Source organism: Panicum virgatum, chromosome 5N (assembly GCF_016808335.1).
Source record: "Panicum virgatum strain AP13 chromosome 5N, P.virgatum_v5, whole genome shotgun sequence".
In the NCBI taxonomy this organism is placed as follows: domain Eukaryota; kingdom Viridiplantae; phylum Streptophyta; class Magnoliopsida; order Poales; family Poaceae; genus Panicum; species Panicum virgatum.
The window spans coordinates 55,374,148-55,396,351 of NC_053149.1; the positions used below are offsets into that span (position 1 = coordinate 55,374,148).

Consider the following 22,204-nt stretch of genomic DNA (forward strand, 5'->3'; position numbering starts at 1 on the left):
CTTAGTATGACCAAGACCGAGTACATGATGTGCAATTTCAGCGCGACTAGACATGAGGGGGGCGTTAGTCTAGATGGGCAAGTGGTGGTCCAGAATGATACTTTTCGGTATTTAGGATCGCTGCTACAAAAGGATGGCGACATTGATGAAGATGTTAGGCATAGAATTTCAGCTGGCTGGTTGAAATGGCGGCAAGCTTCTGGCATCCTTTGTGACAAGAGGGTGCCACAAAAGCTAAAAGCCAAATTCTATAGGACAACAATTCGTCCGGCGATGTTATACGGTGCTAAATGTTGGCCTACAAAAAGGCGACATGTCCAGCAACTGAGTGTAGCAGAGATGCGGTGGTTTTGCGGGCACACAAGGAGGGATAGAGTCCGGAACGAAGTTATTCGGGATAGGGTCGGGGTGGCACCAATTGAGGAGAAACTTACCCAGCATCGGCTGAAATGGTTTGGACACTCCTGAGGCGCCGGTGCGTAATGGGGTTCTTGAGCGGGTAGATAATGTAAAGAGGGGTAGAGGTAGATCTAAACTGACGTGGGATGACTCGGTTAAGAGAGACCTTAAGGATTGGAATATCTCTAAAGATATAGCTTTGGATAGGAGCGCTTGGAGACTAGCTATCAATGTGCCTGAACCTTGAACTTATTTCTTTCGGATTTTATTAGTCTACTACAATTTGTTTGGAAAAAAAAGGCTATGTTGTTGTAAACATCGTTGGTGATAGGACGTTTGGTGCGCTAAAACTCAGCGCACCCTGTGGATGCTTGCGCTTGATTACACTGGCATGCGTGTCAACTGTGCCATGCTTTCCAAATGGGATGAGTCTACGGGCGTCGACTTGTGCCACGCTTTCAGAATGGGATGAGTACTTTGCAGTACTGCACGGGAACTCACCTGCTGATGTATGAGCCTGAGTAGTACAGTTGAGCCCACACCTTACCGAGGGAGAGTCCCTCTGCAGCACGGGACTACTCCCTTAAAATGAGAGTATGGTACTACCAAAAGTATTCTCTCAGTAACCATAATCCTGCACTTAATTTTAGTTTATAAGTTCATGCCCTCAAGCGTCCAAGTCAAAGTAGTCTTGAGTTGGTTAAGCATCCAGGAAAAATAATCAAATAGAAAAGGTATCATATGGAAAATTTTGAAATATATATTTTTCAGGATCTGTGCTGTGGTTCTGCCTACAAATATCTACACGATCCATCCTTTGGATGGTAGCCAGGTTGACAAGCTGTGAATCCACATGACCCAATAGTGGCCGCAAAAATCAGAACAAATTTACACGGAGAAACCAGGGTAGCATAAAAATAATCAGTAAGCTTGCTAACAGAAAATTACAGGAGGGCTGCTGTCTCCAACAATGGTTTTCCCTCTCTGTTGTTTGGATGTTTGCCATTCTTCGGCCATGCCATTGCTCCATGAATTTTTTAACTTCCAACCCGGTAATGTTTTTGGCATCTGAACCACATATTTCGCAGCGCCTGCATAGTAAATGAAGGCTTTAAATTCATAGTTATTTGACACAAGTGCCAGAGGTCGTGCAGCAAACTAACATGAGATTGTTGTTAAAGTAAAAAAGATTATAAACAAAGGTAAGTGCTGCTAGTTGCTAACTAGTAGAAAGTAAACCTTAAAACCAGACTAAATCGTTGGCTCTGTAACAATGTCGGAAACCCCGATGTTAAAGCAACTCACGCGAGGGTGACAAAAAGGCAAAAGCTTAAGATAGACAGACAGTCACAGATCACCGACAGAAATGCTGAAAAGAAGAAGTCCAGCATCTGGGCACGAATAGTTCTTTGCTTTATCTCTGCCATCGACCCTTTCCCCAAAACAAAGGATGCCGACCTTGCGTTTGCTTGAGATATGCATTTGGGCACTAAACATTTTTAGAATACGAGCTCCATGTCGATTCCAACCTGAATCAGCTCGGACGGTAAAAATGGCAGACAACTTGATAGCATGTAAGGCATGTCAGTATTACTAGAGTAAGATAGCAGCATTGTTTAATTCATGGTCGAACTTGTTATGTCAAGCTTTATCCCAGCGGACACATATGAAGTATGGAGCTTTTCCTCAGAAAATCGCTATGATCCTAGAACATTTCAGAACAAGGGGGATTACAACAAACCTGCAGATCATTACCACGCGCAACTGCCAGGACATCACCGGGGAATTACAACAAACACATATCCCGCATTACGTAATCTAATCGAATCATACATGTCGGAGCAAGCAGGCAACACGGGGCCGGAAAAGGAGAGAGCGAGAGATACCTACCTGTCGCCCTTGATCCTGAACCACGCCTCGGCGCATTGCCGGTGCGCGGCGCCGAGCTCGTCCTTGCAGCAACAGCCGAGCCGGATCACCTCGGACCCTGGCGCCGCCGACCCGCCGCCGTCCTCGGATCCGAGTTGGCAGATCCGGCACCCCACCCCAGGGGGCTCCGCCAGCGGCGGCGCCCCCACGACGTCGATGACCACCGCGCCCGTCGGGAGCACGGCGGCGGCGATCGGCGGCGAGGCGCCGGCCGCCGTGGGCGCGGCGGCGACGGCGTCCCGCCGCATGCGCGGGGGGTCGGGGTCAGGCCAGCGCGCGCGCGCGTCGGCCGCGGCTGTTTCGGACGGAGGCAACGGCAATGGGGGTGTTGGGCGGGCGGGTGGAGCGGAGGACGGGAGGAGGCGGGCGGTATAAAAGAAGGCGAGGGGCGCGTGGATGGCGCTCGCTGGTTGGTCGCTCGCTCCAGATGCGGGCGCGGGAAGCGCCGAGCCACCGGCCGCCGCGCCGGCGCACTCGGCTGCACAAGAAAGGAAACGGGCGGGGCCGGACGGCGCGTGCGCGTTTGGGACGATGCCGACGCGCGCATAGGTTAACCGCCTAACACGCCGTGCGTCTGCCGACCGCCGGCTTTGGCACGTCGCGCCACAGGGATGCTGCTTGTTCGCGTCCGGTGACTCGGAGAGCTCTGCTGCCGGGCGTAACCGTGCCTCAGTGCTTGTGATTTTTCACCCGTCGCCCATGGATTTGGGGTTGTTCTCTTGGGTGTGCAGTAGCTATTGCTTCCGTTGCATATGATCCGCATGGTGCTCAGTGCAGTGTCAGCGGTCGCTGATTGGCTCAACTTCCCTCGGCGCATCTCCCCTCGTAAAAGTCCTATTGCTACAGTACTTTCAGCCAGCTCCAACCGGCTGATTGGCTCAGCCTAACAGGGCTGGAGGTGGATGAATGCAGAAGTAGCTCTAGAAGTACAGCATGGGAGATAGAGGAGGAGGGAGAGCCGAGGGGAAGGAAGGAGTTCAGTTCTGAACTTCTGAATATTTGCTTTCAGTCTGGTACTGCTCCGGACATACTCAACCTCCAACAAGTCCTGGGCTCTATGTAGCCTTTTTCCTGTGTTCATGTTCCCCTTCTTAAGAACAATTTCACCTAAATGTTTTGAGAATTCGAAGTCTTATGTCCATTAGTTTAGTGGTCAATCTCTTTTAGAAACCATTTGGCTTACTCAAACGACATTCCTGGCCTGCTGCTATAGACTAAACAGTCAAGTTTGATCCACCTGAACTGACAATACAAAGATACACAGCGAAAAGAACCAACCGATTTGAGAACGGATAGAAACTGAAGAGATCCTGCAGTTCGACTGTTCGAGCTATAATAAAGGCATGCTCGAGATATAGGAATTTCACATGGACCAATTCAATCTCAAAACGAAAAGTAAAAAGATTTGCAAACAGAGCTGAATTCTAAGCCTTGCAGTCCTGAGGACGAGGCCAACCTGACAATTGACAACTTCCAATGAGAAGCCAAGTTCTGTGCTTGGCTTTTGCATAATTAAACTCATTGCAATGTCACCACGAAACCAGTAGATGGGCGACAATCTGTACTATACTGGGCTGCAAAATGTAAGGTGTATAAAGAATATAGGTGAGGAAAATTTTCTGATTCTCGCAACAATACGAATGCCTGGGCACCGGCATTTCGTGTGCATTTAGTTTAACCATCAACATTCTTAGTGTAGAGATATCTAAAGCTCCAATGGATCAATATAGTCACAAACTGACCATGGGAGTATGGAGATTGTCCACAGCAATTTCCATGATTTGGACTCGGAACTCCTTTATCATAAACTCAGTGATACAACTTAATTAAGATAGAATTATATCAAACGTAAAGAAAAAATTGTAAAAGTACGCAAGTAGCAAGAAATGCAGTACTGAATTGCAGGAATCGAACGGGATTGGGGCGACCGAGGAGGCCTAGATGGGGGAGAGGAGCTGGGCGAGGCGGGGCTTGGGCTCGGAGTTCATGCCGACGAGGATGACGAAGGGGATGAAGCCGTAGTGGGCCACCACCTTGGCCTTCTTCATCGCCCACGTGGTCCACTCCCGCGCCCGCCGCGCCGCGCTCTCCGCCGCCGACTCCGAGCTATCCGCCAGGGCCTTCCCCTTCTCCGCCGCCCCAGATGCCATCTCCGCCAGGGAGAGAGGAAGGGGTGGGCGCAGAAATGGAGAGTGGTGGTGAATTGCAGGAATCGAACGGGATTGGGGCGACCGAGGAGGCCTAGATGGGGGAGAGGAGCTGGGCGAGGCGGGGCTTGGGCTCGGAGTTCATGCCGACGAGGATGACGAAGGGGATGAAGCCGTAGTGGGCCACCACCTTGGCCTTCTTCATCGCCCACGTGGTCCACTCCCGCGCCCCCGCGCCGCGCTCTCCGCCGCCGACTCCGAGCTATCCGCCAGGCCTTCCCCTTCTCCGCCGCCCCAGATGCCATCTCCGCCAGGGAGAGAGGAAGGGGTGGGCTGCAGAAATGGAGAGTGGTGGAGATAGGTGGAGACTAGAGAAACACAGAGAGTACACAAATAAGTGCGACGGAAAGTGTAATTATTTACATTGTTGAGGTGCTCCTCGCAATTTCTCAGTACATAAAACATTGCAAGAAAGGACTCATTTTAGAACCAGACAGACACTACATACAGTGACCTAGTGAAAGTAGAAGATAACGTACACTCGGGGGTCTATCTGTAAGAATCCGAACAAAGACGCTCGAGTGGACATCAAGAAAGGGCGGGGGGGGGGGGGGGGGGGGGGGTCCCTTGCATTGCAAGGTCGCACTCGCACCATCCCCCACCAAATTCGCCGCCGCGGCATAGGGCTCTCCATCCGTCGCCGACGAGCAGAGCTAGGGAGGAACCGAGGAAAGGAAGAAGATGGGTGGCGGCATGGAGGTGCACAAGAACCGGTGGATCGAGGAGTGGAACGCCGGCCGCGAGAACCTCGAGTTCAACTTCCGCTGGACGCGCCGCAGCCTCGCCGTCGTCGGCCTCTTCGGCCTCGCCGTCCCCATCCTCGTCTACAAGGGCATCGTTCGCGAATTCGTACGCACGCCTCCCGTCCCGTACCGTGAATCCTCTTCATGTTTGCTGTTAGGGTGGCTCTTAGATTCAGATCGGGATGGTGCCGGAGGCAACGCCCATTCATTGCGGTGGAATTAATTTCCCCCGTTTGTTCTCTCATCCAAAGTTATTGCGAAAGTGGATCCCTCGTGCAGTGAAAATGGTTCGCACATCAGTTTGAGAGTTGAGCCTATCCAAAATATTGTTATTTGTTTGTTGCTTAGAAGGCGAAAATATTGTAAACAATATTGTTATTCGTTTGTTGCTTTAGAAGGCGAAAACATTAAACATGGTAGGGTTACACTTTCGGGTTCTTAGAGCATCTCCAACAGTTTCTTATATTTTCCCCCTAAAACTTGTTGTTTGCGAACTCCCCAAATAGTTATGAGGCAAAAAAAAAAAAAGTCCATCTCCAAGAGTTCTCTATTATTCCTCCCAAAAATGAAAAATTGTGGCCCCGTTTGCTCCCGCGATCGCCTCTGTCGCGGCAAAATCGATGACAACAAACTTCCAGACCAAGAGGACCCCAATCCAGAGAGGCAGGGGGGTGACAGCGCCGGCAAAGGATGAAACGACGAAATCAGGGGGCAGCTTCTTGCAGGCGTTGGTGGCGTGGTGCAAGGCAAAGCTCCGGCGGCATAAGCAGATGTGGCCATCCCTGCCATGCTCAGCTCCCCGCACGGCTGCACTGGCCACCCAAGATTCCAGGCAAGGGATGGAAGGGGATGGCGACGACAGCGAAGAGATGCTGCAGGAGAGCTGGCTACCGGCGGCGTCGACCCTCAATGCCGCTGGCGCTGATGGGGGCTGCAGGTCCCTCACGTCGCCATGGCCAGGCACAATTGTGGGAGGCCTTTCCGAAGACAAAATTGAAGAAAAACGGTGGCCAGGAATATTGAGGTTCTGGATCTATAGGTTGATTTGATTTTGGGAGTGAATTTTGGGGGGATTGTGGTGGATTTGGTGGAGGAACTGCCGGCGGCGAGCTGTCACGAGAGGGTAGTTCAAGGCAGGCGAGGAAAGAAACAATTAATCAAACAACGTTTCCTTCGGCATACCTGTACTCGACGTCGGCGTCGTGCTCCAAGTTAATGGCGCCAAAGGGAAGGAGGCGTGGCGTGAAGGGGGAGAAGGGCGCAGGAAGAAGATGGTGACGGGAAAGCGAGCGGATGGGGAATGACGGAGGCGTGCGTATTTTTACGCACAAGAGAGCCCGGTTTGCCAATTGTTGGTAGATGGGGGAACTTGGATAGGGAACTATTGGAGATGATTTTTTCTTTCGTTTTCAAAAAAAAACAAGGATGGGGAAGGGAGATTGGGAACTGTTGGAAATGCTTAGAAGTTAGAACCATAACATTTTTATCGAATGAAATTGGGAATTCCTGCATTTAGAAATATTGAGTCATTGCTTCTGATATATTTGACAGTTCACTACTTCCCTGGCTTAGCGTCTTAGTCAAAGCCCTGGACCTTCCTGATGATAGAAAAGGTTTCTTTCAATTTTTATATGTATTTCAACTCGTCCTTAAACTTTTAGAGAAAATCTATTGTTCTTAAGTCAGAAAGAGAAGTGGATGTCTATTGGTCACCAGGATATAGAGAATAGGAAAGTCTTTCTTCTTGGTTTCATGTTTCAGCATCAGTATTATAAATTGTCTTATAAGATAGCTCAGCTAGTATAACTGTATAACCGTATAAGGTTGATTTCCTTTCATACTTTAATCCTCAGATAGTTTTTCTAAGCATGCTGTTCTGTCCTTGGCTCCTTGCTGTGCTTCAGCCCATCTTGTTCATTAGTTGGAACATGAAACAGTTTCTATTTCAGCCAGGATTTGGATTTTTTTTTTCGAAAATGCATCTCAGTGTCATCATTTCATTATCTTCAAGAAAACAACCATGTGCAGCACTACCCATGGAATGGGCGAGAGCATTGTAACACTGGGAGTGTTTTGCCCAAACATTACCAAATCCCTTAGCTTGTGAATTCTTAGTATATGGTTCTTGCTGAACCTTGTATTTTCTATGCTTGTAAAAATGATCAATGCACTAATTTTGTTCAACTGTCAACATTTTTACTGTTTCTCTTGATACTAGCTCGGTTTTTCGCCAATAGCTCACCATAAGTTGAGTTAATGGGTGTGGTGATGGGATATACCTCCCCCCCCCCCCAAAAAAAAAAAACCCTGTTGGTGCCGCTGGAAAGAAGGCTTACGGCTTATTCTGTTTATGGAATTAACTATTTTACTTCATTCTTATTCCATTGCACACCATTATATACTACATGTTTAGGTTCAAAATAAAGCTGCACTAAAATCATGAATTAGAAGCTGAAAATAACCTACAGCAGAGTTGGGGGACAGCAGTGCATTCATGTTTACTTCTGGTCTTGCCTAGGAATAAGCTCATTAAGTTTTATTTGTTTTGAACTTGGATATCATTGAGCTGTTGTGTTTAACATTTTTACACCGTTACAACACTAATATGACATACCTGCAACATAGTCATGACATGGTTATGCTAGTAAACAAAGATTTCACAAAAGTATATATTCAAGTAAATTTCACCTGTTTTTATTACATATTGACATCATTTATGATTACCGATGAAATTAAATGAAGCTCTACTTTCTTTTTACATGTAAAACTTTCTATGTTGCAGCAAATGCAAGATGAGGATGCAGGAAGACCGTTGAGGAAATTCTTGTAATATGAAGAATTATGCTCACTTTGTTTCAAGAAATAAGTGTTTTTATCAGATCTTGGAGCTTTCAACTTGCTTGAGAAACATAATTATACTCAATTCTCTGTAAGCACTTTAAGTAGTTGTGTGTTGCTCCAAGTGTTTCTTTGCGGAACCTATGTACCTTCTTGGCTTCATTATGACTAACTATGCCACCCGGGCATGCTTTATTTCCCCCCCAAGAGGACAGTATGTAATTGTGGTGTTGTGCTGGTGGGTTCTGGTTTTTCAGTAAGCTGGTGTACCCATGCTTTATTTTTCCCCCAAGAGGACAGTATGTAATTGTGGTGTTGTGCCGGTGGGTTCTGGTTTTTCAGTAAGCTGGTGCACCCATGCTTTGGTAAAAAATCAAATAGCCTCACTGACCCTGGCCTGTGGAGACTGTTTTTTTTTCCTTCCTAAGTTGATACACGACGCATAAATGACTAAATTTCATGCAAAACTTCCATAAAATAGTCATTTTATGCTTTGATATAACTTCCGTCAAATGGTATTTTCTATGCTTTGATATAACTTCCAGAAGTCGTTGTTGGATTAGGAGACCTGGTCAACAATTTCTCTTACAATATACAATTGTTGTAAACTCAATGTTGAGAGATCTTTGTCATGCGAAAATATTTATACAACTGTTGTACACTAATCATGTTTATAATCTTAATAATAATTGTTGTTCACTGTTTTCAAAAAGTTATTTTAACACCCGATACAAATATTTTAGGAACTACTGATATACATGTTGTGACAAACATAGGAATTTTTATCTGCCATAATGTGCAATACTCCCTCCATCCTAAATTATGTCATTTCATATTTACCGGATATATAAATTTTGACTTTTGAGTGCATCTCGATATAGGCTATGTGTAGATACATTATAAAATATATGTAGCTTTAAAAATCTATACACGTATAATTTGGAATTGATAGGGTATGTTACAACTCTAAGCATACAAAATATTTTAGAGTGCAAGTGTTTTTAGCTGAGTTGCAAGGTTTTCAACGGAAAAATTGCAGACTTGTAGTTAATAATATATTTTCTGCGTTTTAAATTATAGATTGTTTTGATTTTTTAAACAGATGACTTTTACTCAAAACAAATTATAATTTGGAATTTGGGAGTTCAAAAGAAAATACAGTCACCCACCAAGAACATGTGTCTTCAAAATATCCGATCGGACCGGCTCGCGTCCCACCATCTCCCTCCCGGTCCCACCCAATCCACTTCTCAAGCTATTCACTCCACTCTTCACTTTTCTCCCCAAACCCCGCCGCACACGTCTCTCCGCCTCCAAAAACCCCGACCGCCGCCGGCGGCCATGCTCCTCCGCCACCGCCTCCTCCCTCGCCTACTACTCCTTCCCTCCACCCACACCTCCACATCTACCCTCCTCCGTCCCTCGCGTTTGCCGCGCCGCCTCTCCCTCTCGCCCCGCTTCTCAGCACTCTCCCACCTAGCGGCCGCCGAGACCGTCGACCAATCAGACAACGAGGGGGCGCCCCACGAGGATGTGCAGGTCAAGCTCCCGCTCGATCGCCTCTTCGTGCCGCCCGGGGCGACAGTGGATGCGGGAAACCAGGAGGCCGTGAGCGCGCGGGTCCTCAAGGGATCCAACATCGTGCTGGGCCCGTACGCGCGCGGCGACGCGCAGGTGGTCAACGCGGATTTCGTGAAGAGCAGCGTGCGTCCCGATGACTGCCCCCGGGACGGGCGTCCGGAGTTCGCGCTCGTTGGCCGGTCCAACGTTGGCAAATCATCGCTGCTCAACTCGCTCGTCCGCCGCAAGCGCCTCGCGCTCACCTCCAAGAAGCCTGGTAGGTTTTGCTTTGCCAGGGTTATTTGCCTTGTTCGGTTCTTCCTGTAGCGTTATCGTGGTTAAGGTTCAGTAATTAGTGGTTAACATAGGTCCTACTTGGTGAGAAGTTGAATCTGAAGCGGATAATGAGTCGGTTTCGTGCATTGTAGCTACTGTCAAAGTTGGTAAAAGGTGGGAATAATCTGAGAATTGGCGCAGTTGTGTTCGAACGAAGTTCTTTTGTGTGGAGTTGAGATAACCCTTTGTCCCTGCGATTCAATAATTGCAGGATTTTTGTAGTTGTATGTGAACAGCATTTAAAAAAAACTGTCAGCAACTGATTACCATTAGCGAGTAGAACTGGTTATGGGCTATGTTTGTCCTGTTGGACTCCCTTTGGTTTACTATGGTTACACACTCATATGTGTTGTCATGTCTTTGTCTAAAACTCTAAATATGATTTGCTTTGTTTTCAATCTAAAATGTTGATCTATTGGAAATTAGAAGGTCTGGTCAACCAGGTAGTCTGTTGTCCACACGTTTAAGTCCTATTAAGAGCGATTATCACATTGAAGCTAGAACTTAGAGACTCCTTTTCCCCCAACTTCTTACTTATAAGAGCTATCTTCCCATGTGAGAGTATAGAACTGTCTGGTTAGGGATAATAATTATCTCTAAAATCCATGTAATTGTGCTTTGGCACCACTTTTATCTCTAGAAAATATCTCTGCAAATTCACTACCTAGTCTTCTGGTTCTCATCTGGGCACCTACAGTTTAACACTTTGGGGACATACTGCAGCTGTACAGCAGGACTCTAATAAAGCTAACAGCAGTATCTGTAAAAAAAAAGATTGATTAATTTTATTGGTTCTCTAATTGCAGGGAAGACCCAATGTATCAATCATTTCATAGTAAATGACAGCTGGTATCTTGTTGACTTGCCTGGTTATGGGTAAACTACTGATTGGCACACTTTCAGTTTTACTAGTAGATTCTTTTTTCCCCCTGTAATCATGTAGATGAATGTATTTACATTCCCTTACGATTGAAAATATTATTCATGTAGGAATGAGATAGATAGTATATGGTCTTACATGTTTAATCCACAAGTACTATTCCATGGCTTGCTACTGCAAATATTATTGGAATGAACCTGGCAACGAAGGCCAATGCGCAGTCCATCCAAGAATCTAGTAAGATAGGGTACTTTGTGCCTCTGTTTCATGATAGGTGCTGATGTGCTTAAATTGACCACCTAACTCCTTTTAGGCATAAATACACATGAGTGTTTGCTTGAGGTACACATGCCAGTGGGATGCTGCAGCAACGAGCACCTGGCCTGGTTTTACCCCTGAAAGAATTGTTAGTATTTGCATGAAGGTGATATGGTTTGATACTTCAATCTATATGTGAAAACTGTCAAACACTAAATCATCTAAATTCCGTTTGCAAGTTTAGAAGTTTGTTTTACAGACTCACAGTATTAACTGAAAATGTTTATGCCTAATAATTTTACTTTACTTTGATCTATATGTGAAATGTGAAAAGCACTAATTCGCTATGTGATACTAGATTTTTCTTTGTGCAAGTTAATCAAAATAGCTGCCCTTTGTTATATGTGTAACAGCGAGAAATGAATTTATAACTATAGAAAATAACTATGCACCCCATGAGTTGGAGCATTTTATTTAGGTGACATTCTCCATCTTCTCACATTAACAAGATCTCTTATTGAACAGATATGCTTCTGCACCGCAGGAAGCTCGTACTAATTGGGATGAATTTACTCGAAATTATTTTCTCAGTAGGGAGACTTTGGTATCTGTTTTTCTCCTTATAGATGCAAGTATACCTGCCAAGAAGATTGATCTTGACTATGCTAGTTGGCTTGGTCAGAACAAGGTAAGCATACTTCTCAAACGACTGCCCCCCCCCCCCCCCCCAATTCATGAAGTAATTATGCCACCATTCTTTCATCCATATGCATTGGGACTGCTCTTTGATATTGTTAGGAGATAATCTAGTTGATCTCGGCAATAGAAAATAAGCTGCTGATAAAAATTTAGTCTGGTTAAAATACACCAGTTTGTCAAGTTGAAATTCTGATGCATGGGTGATTTCTAGCAATAAGCTGAACCAGATTCAATTGCAGTCATTTTAACTTTACACATGCAAATGTGTATGGATGCTATCTGTTCTTCTTAGTCAAAGTTTACTTTGATTTAGTGATTTATTTATCCATCACAATTCAAGATGTGTGCCGGTACACTTGAGTCTTCGTTATGTTCTGATAGAACAAACTGCAACACTGTAGTAGACTTTACGCAGCAACAATCAATCCTTTTCTTGAGGCGTTGGTCAGAAGGCATGTTTCCATTCTGGACTAAGCAAAAGAAAATTTGTCACCGACTTGTTAGGTCACACAAGTATAGTGTAGCAAGTCCTAAGATTTTTTGTTATTATGAAATTATTCAGTAATTTAGGGCATAACTGCAACGGGCTCTCTGTTTCTGCATTTTGCCACTGGGCTTATGATGTAGCCTGCTGTTTGTATTTTGTCTTGTGCTACCTGTTGCAAGACCCAACCAAGTCTGCAGAGTGCAGCTTAACTCTGAATCCCTTGCCTCATTTTTGAAATTTATAAGGCTAGTACACAGTAAAAAGGCTTTGGCAACAAGTCCGACATATATGCTAGTACACTGTACTATAAAGGTCCAGAAAAGTATTAGATTCATGCCCTTTTTTTCCTTGCCCTGTCCCGGACATAGATCTAGTTCCATTCTTTGTGCCTGTGCCTGCACTGAGCCACCAACCAGGCCTGAACTCTCAAACCCTGGACCGCATGCCCTACCCACCCAGTCAATATCAATCTACAGCGCCCCCCCCCCCCGTCCCCCTCTTTAAGCTTTTCTGTCCTTGCTGCCTTCCATCCACTGATCCACGAACCATTATTTCGCCAACCCACATTTCTGTTTTGCTCCAATTTAGTGCAAAATTATCCTCCTTGGACAATGACCTATGTTGGCATGAGCCTTGGTCCTGGGGACACCAACATATACCTTTTCGGACATACAATAATGGAATGGACTTGTGTACATGTAATAACAGGCAAGATCCAAGATTGCAACATTGTTCCGCGTATTCATTCCCTTTGATGTATTCTCAAAGTAGCAATGCGCTTGCCATCATTTCTGCATCAATCAAGCATTACTGTTTTTCCATGTGAGGAATTTAGAGGAGGTTGAGCAATAAATCTGGCACTGTTCATTTTTAATGTGTTTATACTCAATCTGTTCAGGTCCCCATGACACTGGTGTTCACAAAATGTGATAAACGCAAGAAGAAGAAAAACGGCGGGAGGAGACCGGAAGAAAACGTGGAAACCTTCCAGAGTCTGATCCGTGAATACTTTGAGGCGGCACCTCCCTGGATCATGACGAGCAGTGTGACCAACCAGGGCCGCGATGAGATACTGCTGCACATGTCTCAGCTTAGGAATTATTGGCTCAAGCATTGAGATGCAATGACAACAAACAGAACCGAAGCAACCGAAACGGCATATAGAGCTCTGTGGTTCATTGATGCATCAGCAGTCGGCACCTCTTCAATCAGGCCTTGGCACCAACTAACCCTGCCTTTCGAGCTGTTGATTGTCCAATATGGCCCCTGTACATGATTTCCCAATCAACACTCTGGGAATGCAGAGAAGGCGCTAAAATCGGCTGATCCTGGGTTTTCTATTGTGTACACGTACAATACCAAACGTTTTCCCTTTGTTCCCTCCTGATTATATTAATAGGCTTGTGTATGATGTGGATTAATAAACCCTGGTGTCAGCTAATCATCAGCGGGAATCTCACTTTTTTGTTCGTTACTTGTGTGCTCCCTTGGACCCTGCAGCGTACAAATGGCAGGAGACGCAGGGGCTTGACCTGTTAAGCGATGTGGCTTCATGGTGTACAGAATGTATTGACAGCGCCACATTATTGGGATCCCTTATTCTATCCTACAGTGACTTGTTTATCTGTAACAGAAATGAGCAGGGAGCCGGTGGCCCGGTACAGGTCTGCCTGGGGACAGAATGCTGGCCATGTCATCACAGGCCAGCTTCGCTGTAATTTTGTTGATCGTGATGATTCCATAGGCTGCAGTAGTCCATCTGTCCTCTGTTTTACTACTATAGTTGTTAGTTCTGACACCCGTGTCTTCCTCTAAAGAAAACACCTGTTTGTCCTCATTCGGGGTCTTAAAAAGCCGTGCGCCGTCTAGGTGATAGGTGCTTGTATAATCCAAGAGAACAGCTCAGCTGCCTAACCACAGCTGGAGCACGCATCAGCCGCTAAACAATGCAATCAGCGCGTACTGACGCCATGGAGGAACTGAACTGCATGCAAACAAGGCGTTGTTTACGCTCGGCAAGGATCTGTTCAACGCTTCAGTATAGTTGTAGAAACTAGAAAGTAGACGGTTTTGTGCCGAGGCCGTGGTGTAGAGTTGCGGTGCGCGGTCAATGGCCGGTACTCGCCGGCTCCAGTGCGTGCGGTCATGCACAGTAACTGGGGGCAGTTGCAGCCTTGCAGGAAAAAGGAGCAGTTGATCGCACGGAAAGCATGTAGACCAACCAACTGATCGTTCTACCACCCTAGTTCACTTTCCCCGAACTGTGCTGCTGCGTGCGACCCAACACCGCCCGCCTCGCAACCGTGTTTGGTTTTGTCCCCAGCCCACGATCACAGTTCACAAAGCTGCGGCTGTTTTCACAAAAGGAGCCGTTACTTTCCACTGGCTCCCGGCGGGAACACCCGGCGTTCCACGTGCACGCAGCGCGGCGCTCACGAGCCAGTGAGCCGCACACCGTGCGACGCCGAACGGCTAACCAACAAGGGCGACACCGGCACGGCACGAACCAATCTTGTACGCATCCCTTGTTCGCAAGCTAAGATCCATGGAAGGCAAGCGAACGCATCTGGGATACAGCGAATACGGCATCCGGCCGCGCCCGCGCACGACGTCGCCCCCGCCGCCGCCGTACGGCCGACCCGGAACGGGGCCGTCTCCGCCTCCCACTACCGCGTTACGTGCAGAGGGAGAGGGAGAGGGAGCGAGCCAGCTTCCACGACCCGAGCCCACTCCCCCAACCGGCACCGCACGGCCACACCACAAGTCCACAACCCTGGGGCGCGGCCGGACCTGGCAGTTTTTTTGTTCCTAGCTCGCGCCGCGGGAGGTTAAAGCCGTGCGCGAGGCCGCATTAGCCCGGCACGAAGGCGATAGACCAACTGCAACTCCCGCGCCCGCCCTCTCTTCGCACACGCTCAGGCACGAAGCGAGAGCGCACGCGCGTGAGCAGCCGAGCGAGCAGAGCAACATGCACCTTCGTGAGGCGATGGAGGAGGGCTCCGGCGCGGGCGGCGGCACCGGGCGCAAGAAGCTGAAGCACCGCCTCGCGGCGATCCTCTCGGTGTTCTCCCGCCACGCGGGCGGCGGCGGCAGGAAGCGCCGCGAGAATGAGAACGAGGGCGAAGCGAAGCCGCCGCCGGTGGCATTCCCGTTCTACTCCCGCATCGGCGGCAAGAAGCCCGGGGGCGGGATCGCCGACCGCCGGCTGTCCCTCTCCGTGCCGCGCCCCGCGCCGCTGGTCCACATCACCATCGACTGCGCGGGGCGGCGCTCCGTCGACGCGGCCGACCCGTCCATCCTCCCGCTCCCGACGCTCGACGCCGCGGACAGGAAGCCGGAGCGGCGCGCCGCGGGGCTGCACAACGAGGCCGGCGAGTGGGAGGGCCGCAAGTGCCCGCCGTCCTCGCCCTTCGTGGCGCACCTGCCGCCGCTGCCGCCCGTGGCGCGGTGGAAGGAGCGGGCCGGCAGCTCGTCGCAGCGGCTGTCGACGCACTCGTCCCGCCGGCTCGTCAGCAGCTCGTCCTCCGACGACGAGTACGACGAGGACTCGAGGAACCTCTTCTCGTCGCGGAGCTTCTCCTCCGACTCGTCCGACTTCTACAACTGCCCGCGCAAGAGCACCAGGGCGCGCGCCTCCGTGTCGGGCCCGTGCCGCGCGCCCCAGGCCTCCGCGCGGCGCGGCGCGTCCCAGAGCTGCCGGTACAGCTTCGAGCTGCCGCGGGGCTCGACCGCGTCGGCCGCGACGGACGGCGGGTTCGCGGTGGTGAAGCGGTCGGCCGACCCGTACGAGGACTTCCGCAAGTCGATGAAGGAGATGATCGCCGAGTGGCCGGCGGGCGGCGGCGGCGGCGAGGGGGAGCACAGCGCGGAGCGGCTGCTGGAGACGTACCTCGTGCTCAACTCGCCGCGCCACTACCCGGCGATCCTCGCGGCGTTCGCCGACGTGCGGGAGGCGATCTTCCCGTGAGCTCGTGTCGTGCCCCCAGCAGCGATCGGGCCGGCCGCCGGCGCCGATGCGATGTTGATAGGAATTAACCTTGTCAAACCGAAGCAATGCCACAGGAATTGTGCGTGTGCTCTCTTCTGCGCGTACGTGCATTCGGCTCTGTCGTCCTTGGCCTGCTAACCACTGCTTGATTCGGCTCTGTTCTGCAGTCTCTGTCCTTGATGGTAATCTTTCTTTGTTCGGTTGATGTTCTTGTGAGCTTTGGGCTTGTTACCATGTACATACTTCTCCATTTGTGCATGATGAACTGCGCGGCCAAAGAAGAAGATGAACTTTGCAGCTTGGTGCATTCTGTGAATGCTCATCACGTTCTGAGAAGCATGGATTTGCTTTGATTAGATATGTAGCAATGCTCTGGTCTGTACCATCTCATCGTAGGTCGGCTCTGACAAAAAGAACTGTTTCCTGACAAACACCACGGTCCACAAATCCTTCCGGCGTTTGACTCGGTTTTATTAGTCCATCGCCGCCCCCCGCTTTCTCCATCTCCTGAATAAACAAAGGGCGTGTTTGGTTTACACGACGAAATTTTTTTCACAAAAAGATGAATGGGAGTACTAAACGAAATTTATTTGCGAAATCTTTTTACGGATGAGTGTAACTTTTCGAAATGAATCTAATGAAGGTAATTAATTCATAATTTGCTACAGTAATACTATAGTAACCATCCTCTAATCGTGCGGTCAAATGCCTCATTAGATTAGTCTCGCAAATTTACCGGGGGTCCTGCAGGTGGTTTTATAATTAAACTTTATTTAATACTTTAAATTAGTGGTCAAAGGTGCAAAAAGTTTTCGCGAATTTTTTTCCAGCCCTAACCAAACACAACGCATGTGGTATCATTGGCAACGAAGCGTACTAAATTCATTTCTTGACAACTTAGAACATACCTTCTTCTCACTATGCTTCAACGCAGATATAGAAAAAAAACACTTGGAGGAGTAGCCGGCAGACAAACAACCAAACCTAGCAAGAAGTGTCAAGCTGGCAACTTCATCATCCCGAGAGAGACCCAGGCGTATGCAGGGTTAAAAAAACCGGCCGGAACCGGTCTGGTTACCGCGGTTACCGGTCTTACCGGCCCGGACCGGTTCCGGTATCGGGCGGTTAGAAACCGGCCCAAATTCAAAATTTAAATTTGAATTCTAAAAAATGGAAAAATCCCAAAAAAATCCTTAAAATACTTCAAGGTGCGACGAATCTAATGGTGTCAAATTTTCTCAAAAAATCATTCATTTAATATAGTTTGCGGGGATTTGAAGTTAAATCAAAAAAGAAAAAGAAAAAAAATGGGCCGGTCCATTAAGGCCCACCAGTCAAACCGGCCGGTAAAACAGTCAAACCGGTCGGTAAACCGGTTTCACGGGAGCTTTTAAATTTGGATTTGAATTCAAACCGGTCAAACCGGCCGGTAAACTGGTTGCACGGGAGCTTTTGAATTTGTATTTGAATTCAACCGGTTTCCACCGGTTACCGGTCCAACCGGTTCCGGTTTACCGGACCGGTTGCCGGCGGTTTGGGTTAACCGGTCGGGAAAAAAAACCTTGGGCGTATGCCGCAGGCGTTACCGGAAATATGATAGTCTGTATGTGGATTTCTATTGCGTGCGTGCTCGCTCTGCGAACGTTGCTGCTGGTCCGCTTCGTTTCGGCAAAGACCCTGCTCGGAGCAGAGTCGGAGCAGCCATGTGCGCCCCCGCCGCCCCGCGTCGGTTGGCGCGGTTGGTGGCCACCACTCCCGTCTGCGCGCGATGGTTGGCGAACCGGAACCGCAACGCACCAACAACCAAGCGGCCGTCCGCCGGCGTGAGGCTAGGGTAGGGATGGATTCGGATCGGATACGGATGAAATCGGATTCGAATGTCACCTTTTACTACATTTTAATCCAAATACGAATGCGAATGTAGATCTCATCGGATCCGGATACAAAACGGATAGTTCGGATCCGGATACCTTCTCGATTTGAAACATAGAGCTATCACGAATATCAGTTTATTTTGTCAACAATTTTGCATAGATCAAAATCATTGTAAGTAGAGAGTAAAGGATTAAAAGATAGCTAATAAAAAAGAGTATAATTATTTATGTATAGCTTTTATATTAAATATATAATACTAATTTTAAATGTAAAATAAATAAATCTTTAAATACTTAATAATTAAGATATATAAAAAGATTTATCATTAAATAAATAATTAAGTTGACTTGTATAAAATAGTTTTAATCATGAAATAAATATATTAAATAGTTGAAGTTAATTTTTATATCATTACTAATTTTAATAAATATATTATTAGTTATATAGCTTTCTAAATAATTTAAATAGTGTGCATCATTAAGTAATTATGTATAAAGATAAGTTTAAAATTGTCTCACTAGTCACTTTTTCTTTGCGGATACGGACGAATATGGATGTGATCGGATATTCCTCGAATACGAATATGAAATCGGATAGAGAAAAATTCTCAAAGTCGGATTCGGATGCGTCCATTTGACATTCATAATAAAATCGAATACGAATACGGATATCCATATTGACATTTTAAGTGATATGAATACGGATAATTCGAATGTTCAGCCATCCAAATCCATCATACGTGAGACTGCTTCGACGCGGTTGGGATTTTTGCCCGTCGCCATCGGCTGCGGGCGGCCTGCAGGGCGCCCGGCGCGCCCGCTTGATTCGGCCGGGCAGGCGCGCGCCGCGCTGCGGCCTGTCACTCAGCTCAGCGCCATTAGCAGCCTTTCAAAGTCGCTGGCACTGGCAGTCGGGGCGGACGGACGGGGAACTGTAGATTGGATGGGCTTCCATGCGCTTGTCCGCGCCCGCTTAGTGCCGGTGCCATGCCATGCCAGGGCCACTTGATCCGACCCCGCTGACGGATCGATCCGCCGGCGCGCTCGCGATTCTCGCCGCGCGCACGGCGCCACGGCGCGGCCTGGAGCGAGCAGAGAGAGGCCAGCGGCCGGCCAGGGCCCGTCCCGTCCGGGCGCTGCCGATCGATCGATCCATCGACGGGGACGTGACGCGCACCAGAATGTTGCCAAACCCCGTCGCGTCTTGTCGCCGCCCGCCGCGCGCTAATCAGCGCCCTGCAGCTCCGACCCCGAGCGCCCGTTCGCCGACGACGGAGCAGCAGGCGTCACGTAGCTAGCCACGTAGTAGGTTCCGTCCCCATGCACCTCCACTCCATGTCGCGACGTCGCAGCGCACAGGGAGGGTAGCAGTATTATCAGGTGCGCCATCATCAGCCGCCAGCCGGTGGTTAACTTCTGGGCTCCTGTGGTGGCCGTCCAAAGCCGGCGATTCGCCGGCCACGCCCCGCTGAGATCGGGAGATCGGGGTATGAAAACGTGACGCGTCCTGTGCTGTGTGTTCTGTGTGTTTCCGTGCGGGGGAAAAGGCCGCCGGAGGACGGCGGCATGAGTGACGTCTCGGAGCATGGCCCGTGCACCAACACCACCCTTTTGGCGACCTGTCGGACGGGATGTTTTTGGCCCCGGCCGCGCCCCGGGTATCCCGACGGCGCGGCGCGGTCGCGTCTTGTCGACGCTCGGCTCCGGCCGTGAGGCAGGGCCTCCAAAGGCGCGCAACCCGCCGCGGCCGCATGCGGCCTCGTCGTCGTGCACAGGGAAGCTAGCTCGATCTAGTATACCCGCGCGGCACAGTGCCCATGCACTGCTGCGACGGCGATCCCTCCTCATTAGACCCACATTTTACAGGCAGATGATTCCACAGTACCATTCATTGAGTGACAAAATCACGAATAGTCAATGTTTGTAGTCATAACCTTACCATTTTTCCTCCTCTGCGACAAGCGCACAACAAGCTAGGAACACGATGCAGCCAAAAGAAAAAGTTTAAATGCATCTTGACAAGTAACCGTACCAACACCGTCGCACGTGATGGGATGTGAGATGGATCACGCGGCTGGAGGGCTAGATGGAAGCATCACGCGCGGCATCGACGGTCTGTGACAGGCTGACTGCTGCTTCGCCTTGTTAGGTTTAGTGATTGGGATTATAGTAGTAGCACGCGTGTCTACGGCGGTGGGAACAAGCCCTAAACACTTTTAGACCTCCGTTGATGATAGAGTTACTAACTTAAAAAACTGCCTCGGAATTTGTGGGCGTGCGGATGCATGTTTCAGCAAGCGCCAACGAGAACGCCCCGGCCCCCAACAAAGATTCCTCCGCGGCAGGCCGATCGCGATCGAGCAGAGAGGTGCAGAGCCCGCGGCGCTGCGGCGGCCCCGGGCGAAACTTCCCCCTCGATCCGCCCGTGGCCGCGCGACGAAGCCGGGCACCGAGCTCGCTCCGCTTCAGCGCCCAACAAACACATGGCGATCGATGCGTAGAAGCAGGAGGGGGGCTCCTCGCGTCCTCCGATCCATCAGACCATCACCCTCCCTCGAGGCCTCGGCGGCTCGGCGTCGTCCCGTACATACTGGCATGAGAGAGAAAAGAAAGGGAAACAAGAGAAATCAAAACAGGGCAGCTGGCTAGAAGCAGCGGAGTGCTATAGAGATTAGAAAGAATCCACGGATTAGGTAAGCTAAGCTAAGCTAGCTACGCGTGTCGAATTTATTAGAAGCCTAGCTGTACGAACGGGTGCTTTGTCTTTTCCCTGCTGGGATGGATCGTGAGCACGAGTTGTACCGCGCGCGTACGTCGTGACACGCACTGATCGAGCCCGAACCACCGCCCCCTGCGTGTCCTAGCTCCCTCGTCGCGCCTCCGCAACAACTGCGGATGCTGCTGCGCTACTACCACTACCAGCTCGTGCCCGCCGCTCGCGACTCCGGCCGCGGCACAGGCCGGCGCGCATCTGTTGGCTTCGAGGGCGATGAACTGGCGCCGGAGGGACCGTGATAAGGCAGCGAGGAAGCTTCGTCGGGGGGATTTGGTGATGGATGATGCCGCAGCGCACGGTTCTTGTGGTGCTGGCTGCTGAGTTGCCCGGCCGGCTGATTTTTCTTCGGTACAAGATCGTACGGGGGGGGGGGGGGGGGGGGGGGCGACCCTGTGCCGGCCGGAGCCATGCGTGCGGAAGAGCTGAAGTTCAAACAAAGTTGCCAAGTCCGTGGTGGACTTCGGAATGCGAGAAAAAAAAAGATGTGATAACAGTATGCCTATGCTGCTTGACACAGCAAAATTATAACTCTTTGTCATTTCTGAGTTGGAATTTCAGAATGTACATCTACATGTACTGCACTAGGGGAAAAAGCTGGAGGAGCAGATGTAATGTACCGAGCCACCTTTGGTTAAAAGAGAAGAGAGGGGATGCTGCACTACGGACCTGCGGGTGTGCCGCAGCAGACACACAAGTACGCACAGTACACGAGCGCATCGCAGCGACCTGGTTTTAAGGGACACGACACTGATTTATCCGGTACGGTTAGCACGCGGGGGGGCCGCCTCCCCTCCGTGCCTACAGCTAGTAGCCGCCCCCCGGTACCGGTACGGCTGCGAGCGTAAAGTGTGAGTGAATGCCCGGTCCCGTCTGTCTGTACTCCGTTGCACAGTACTCCTACTACGTACGCTACTCCGATCCTTCGTAGTCTATGCAGCATCGTAACGGGAACCTCCGTATTCATACAGCATCGCCGCTCCTCCCGGCCGTATGCCGCCGTTACTCGGCACGTACTCTCTCTGCGGTCAGTAACCTGTAGTAGCCTGTACCACGCTGCAGGACTTGGGAATCGTACACGGCCGCTTCCGTACGTGTACGTGTGTTGTTGCGGCGTCACGTAAGTACCGTGACTGTATATAGGATGGCCCCCGTACCGCGTACCGGGCGATCAATCGGGCCGTCGAGGGGACTCGATCGGCTCGGAGTTTCGTTCTACTGCTGCTGTTATCT

At 49.6% G+C, this 22,204-nt stretch overlaps 5 protein-coding genes across 6 annotated transcripts; 3 read left to right on the plus strand and 2 right to left on the minus strand.

Annotated features, from left to right (window-relative positions):
- Window positions 1–1,139: 1,139 nt before the first annotated feature.
- On the minus strand, window positions 1,140–3,807 carry LOC120675652. The gene is made up of 2 exons (XM_039956855.1): window positions 2,290–3,807; window positions 1,140–1,490 (listed from the first exon to the last, which is right to left on the minus strand). Exons 1-2 carry the CDS (start codon window positions 2,574–2,576, stop codon window positions 1,277–1,279), a joined length of 501 nt encoding a protein of 166 aa, XP_039812789.1. The 5' UTR covers window positions 2,577–3,807; the 3' UTR covers window positions 1,140–1,276.
- A 144-nt stretch (window positions 3,808–3,951) lies between these two features.
- LOC120675653 (mitochondrial import receptor subunit TOM7-1-like) lies at window positions 3,952–4,879 on the minus strand. Its single transcript, XM_039956856.1, has 2 exons — window positions 4,781–4,879; window positions 3,952–4,478 (listed from the first exon to the last, which is right to left on the minus strand). The coding sequence occupies exon 2, from the start codon at window positions 4,476–4,478 to the stop codon at window positions 4,266–4,268; it is 213 nt and encodes a 70-aa protein (XP_039812790.1). The 5' UTR covers window positions 4,781–4,879; the 3' UTR covers window positions 3,952–4,265.
- A 198-nt stretch (window positions 4,880–5,077) lies between these two features.
- Window positions 5,078–8,502, plus strand: LOC120673817. Of its 2 annotated transcripts, XR_005674854.1 has the most exons (3): window positions 5,090–5,384; window positions 6,830–6,891; window positions 8,061–8,502. XR_005674854.1 is itself a non-coding variant. In XM_039954832.1 (2 exons), exons 1-2 carry the CDS (start codon window positions 5,217–5,219, stop codon window positions 8,106–8,108), a joined length of 216 nt encoding a protein of 71 aa, XP_039810766.1. In that variant the 5' UTR covers window positions 5,078–5,216; the 3' UTR covers window positions 8,109–8,502. The 2 variants fall into 2 exon arrangements, 1 of the variants encoding a protein (XP_039810766.1); XM_039954832.1 differs by lacking the exon at window positions 6,830–6,891 and having other exon boundaries at window positions 5,078–5,384.
- Window positions 8,503–9,365: 863 nt separating this feature from the next.
- LOC120672363 (GTP-binding protein At2g22870-like) lies at window positions 9,366–13,896 on the plus strand. Its single transcript, XM_039952717.1, has 4 exons — window positions 9,366–9,953; window positions 10,819–10,888; window positions 11,676–11,838; window positions 13,235–13,896. Exons 1-4 carry the CDS (start codon window positions 9,458–9,460, stop codon window positions 13,451–13,453), a joined length of 948 nt encoding a protein of 315 aa, XP_039808651.1. The 5' UTR covers window positions 9,366–9,457; the 3' UTR covers window positions 13,454–13,896.
- A 1,209-nt stretch (window positions 13,897–15,105) lies between these two features.
- Window positions 15,106–16,631, plus strand: LOC120672071 (transcription repressor OFP8-like). The gene has a single exon (XM_039952362.1). The coding sequence runs from the start codon at window positions 15,305–15,307 to the stop codon at window positions 16,301–16,303; it is 999 nt and encodes a 332-aa protein (XP_039808296.1). The 5' UTR covers window positions 15,106–15,304; the 3' UTR covers window positions 16,304–16,631.
- The last annotated feature ends 5,573 nt before the right edge of the window (window positions 16,632–22,204 follow it).

What these genes read in the sequence shown, in the direction of transcription:
- LOC120673817 (XM_039954832.1), top strand. Translation starts at nt 5,217, where the DNA reads ATGGGTGGCGGCATGGAGGTGCACAAGAACCGGTGGATCGAGGAGTGG. An exon ending in AGGGCATCGTTCGCGAATTC is followed by an intron (nt 5,385 to 8,060) that starts GTACGCACGCCT and finishes TCTATGTTGCAG; the next exon opens with CAAATGCAAGATGAGGATGC.
- LOC120675653 (XM_039956856.1), bottom strand. Translation starts at nt 4,478, where the DNA reads ATGGCATCTGGGGCGGCGGAGAAGGGGAAGGCCCTGGCGGATAGCTCG.
- LOC120672363 (XM_039952717.1), top strand. Translation starts at nt 9,458, where the DNA reads ATGCTCCTCCGCCACCGCCTCCTCCCTCGCCTACTACTCCTTCCCTCC. An exon ending in GCTCACCTCCAAGAAGCCTG is followed by an intron (nt 9,954 to 10,818) that starts GTAGGTTTTGCT and finishes CTCTAATTGCAG; the next exon opens with GGAAGACCCAATGTATCAAT. An exon ending in GTTGACTTGCCTGGTTATGG is followed by an intron (nt 10,889 to 11,675) that starts GTAAACTACTGA and finishes CTTATTGAACAG; the next exon opens with ATATGCTTCTGCACCGCAGG.
- LOC120675652 (XM_039956855.1), bottom strand. Translation starts at nt 2,576, where the DNA reads ATGCGGCGGGACGCCGTCGCCGCCGCGCCCACGGCGGCCGGCGCCTCG. An exon ending in TTCAGGATCAAGGGCGACAG is followed by an intron (nt 1,491 to 2,289) that starts GTAGGTATCTCT and finishes TTTACTATGCAG; the next exon opens with GCGCTGCGAAATATGTGGTT.
- LOC120672071 (XM_039952362.1), top strand. Translation starts at nt 15,305, where the DNA reads ATGCACCTTCGTGAGGCGATGGAGGAGGGCTCCGGCGCGGGCGGCGGC.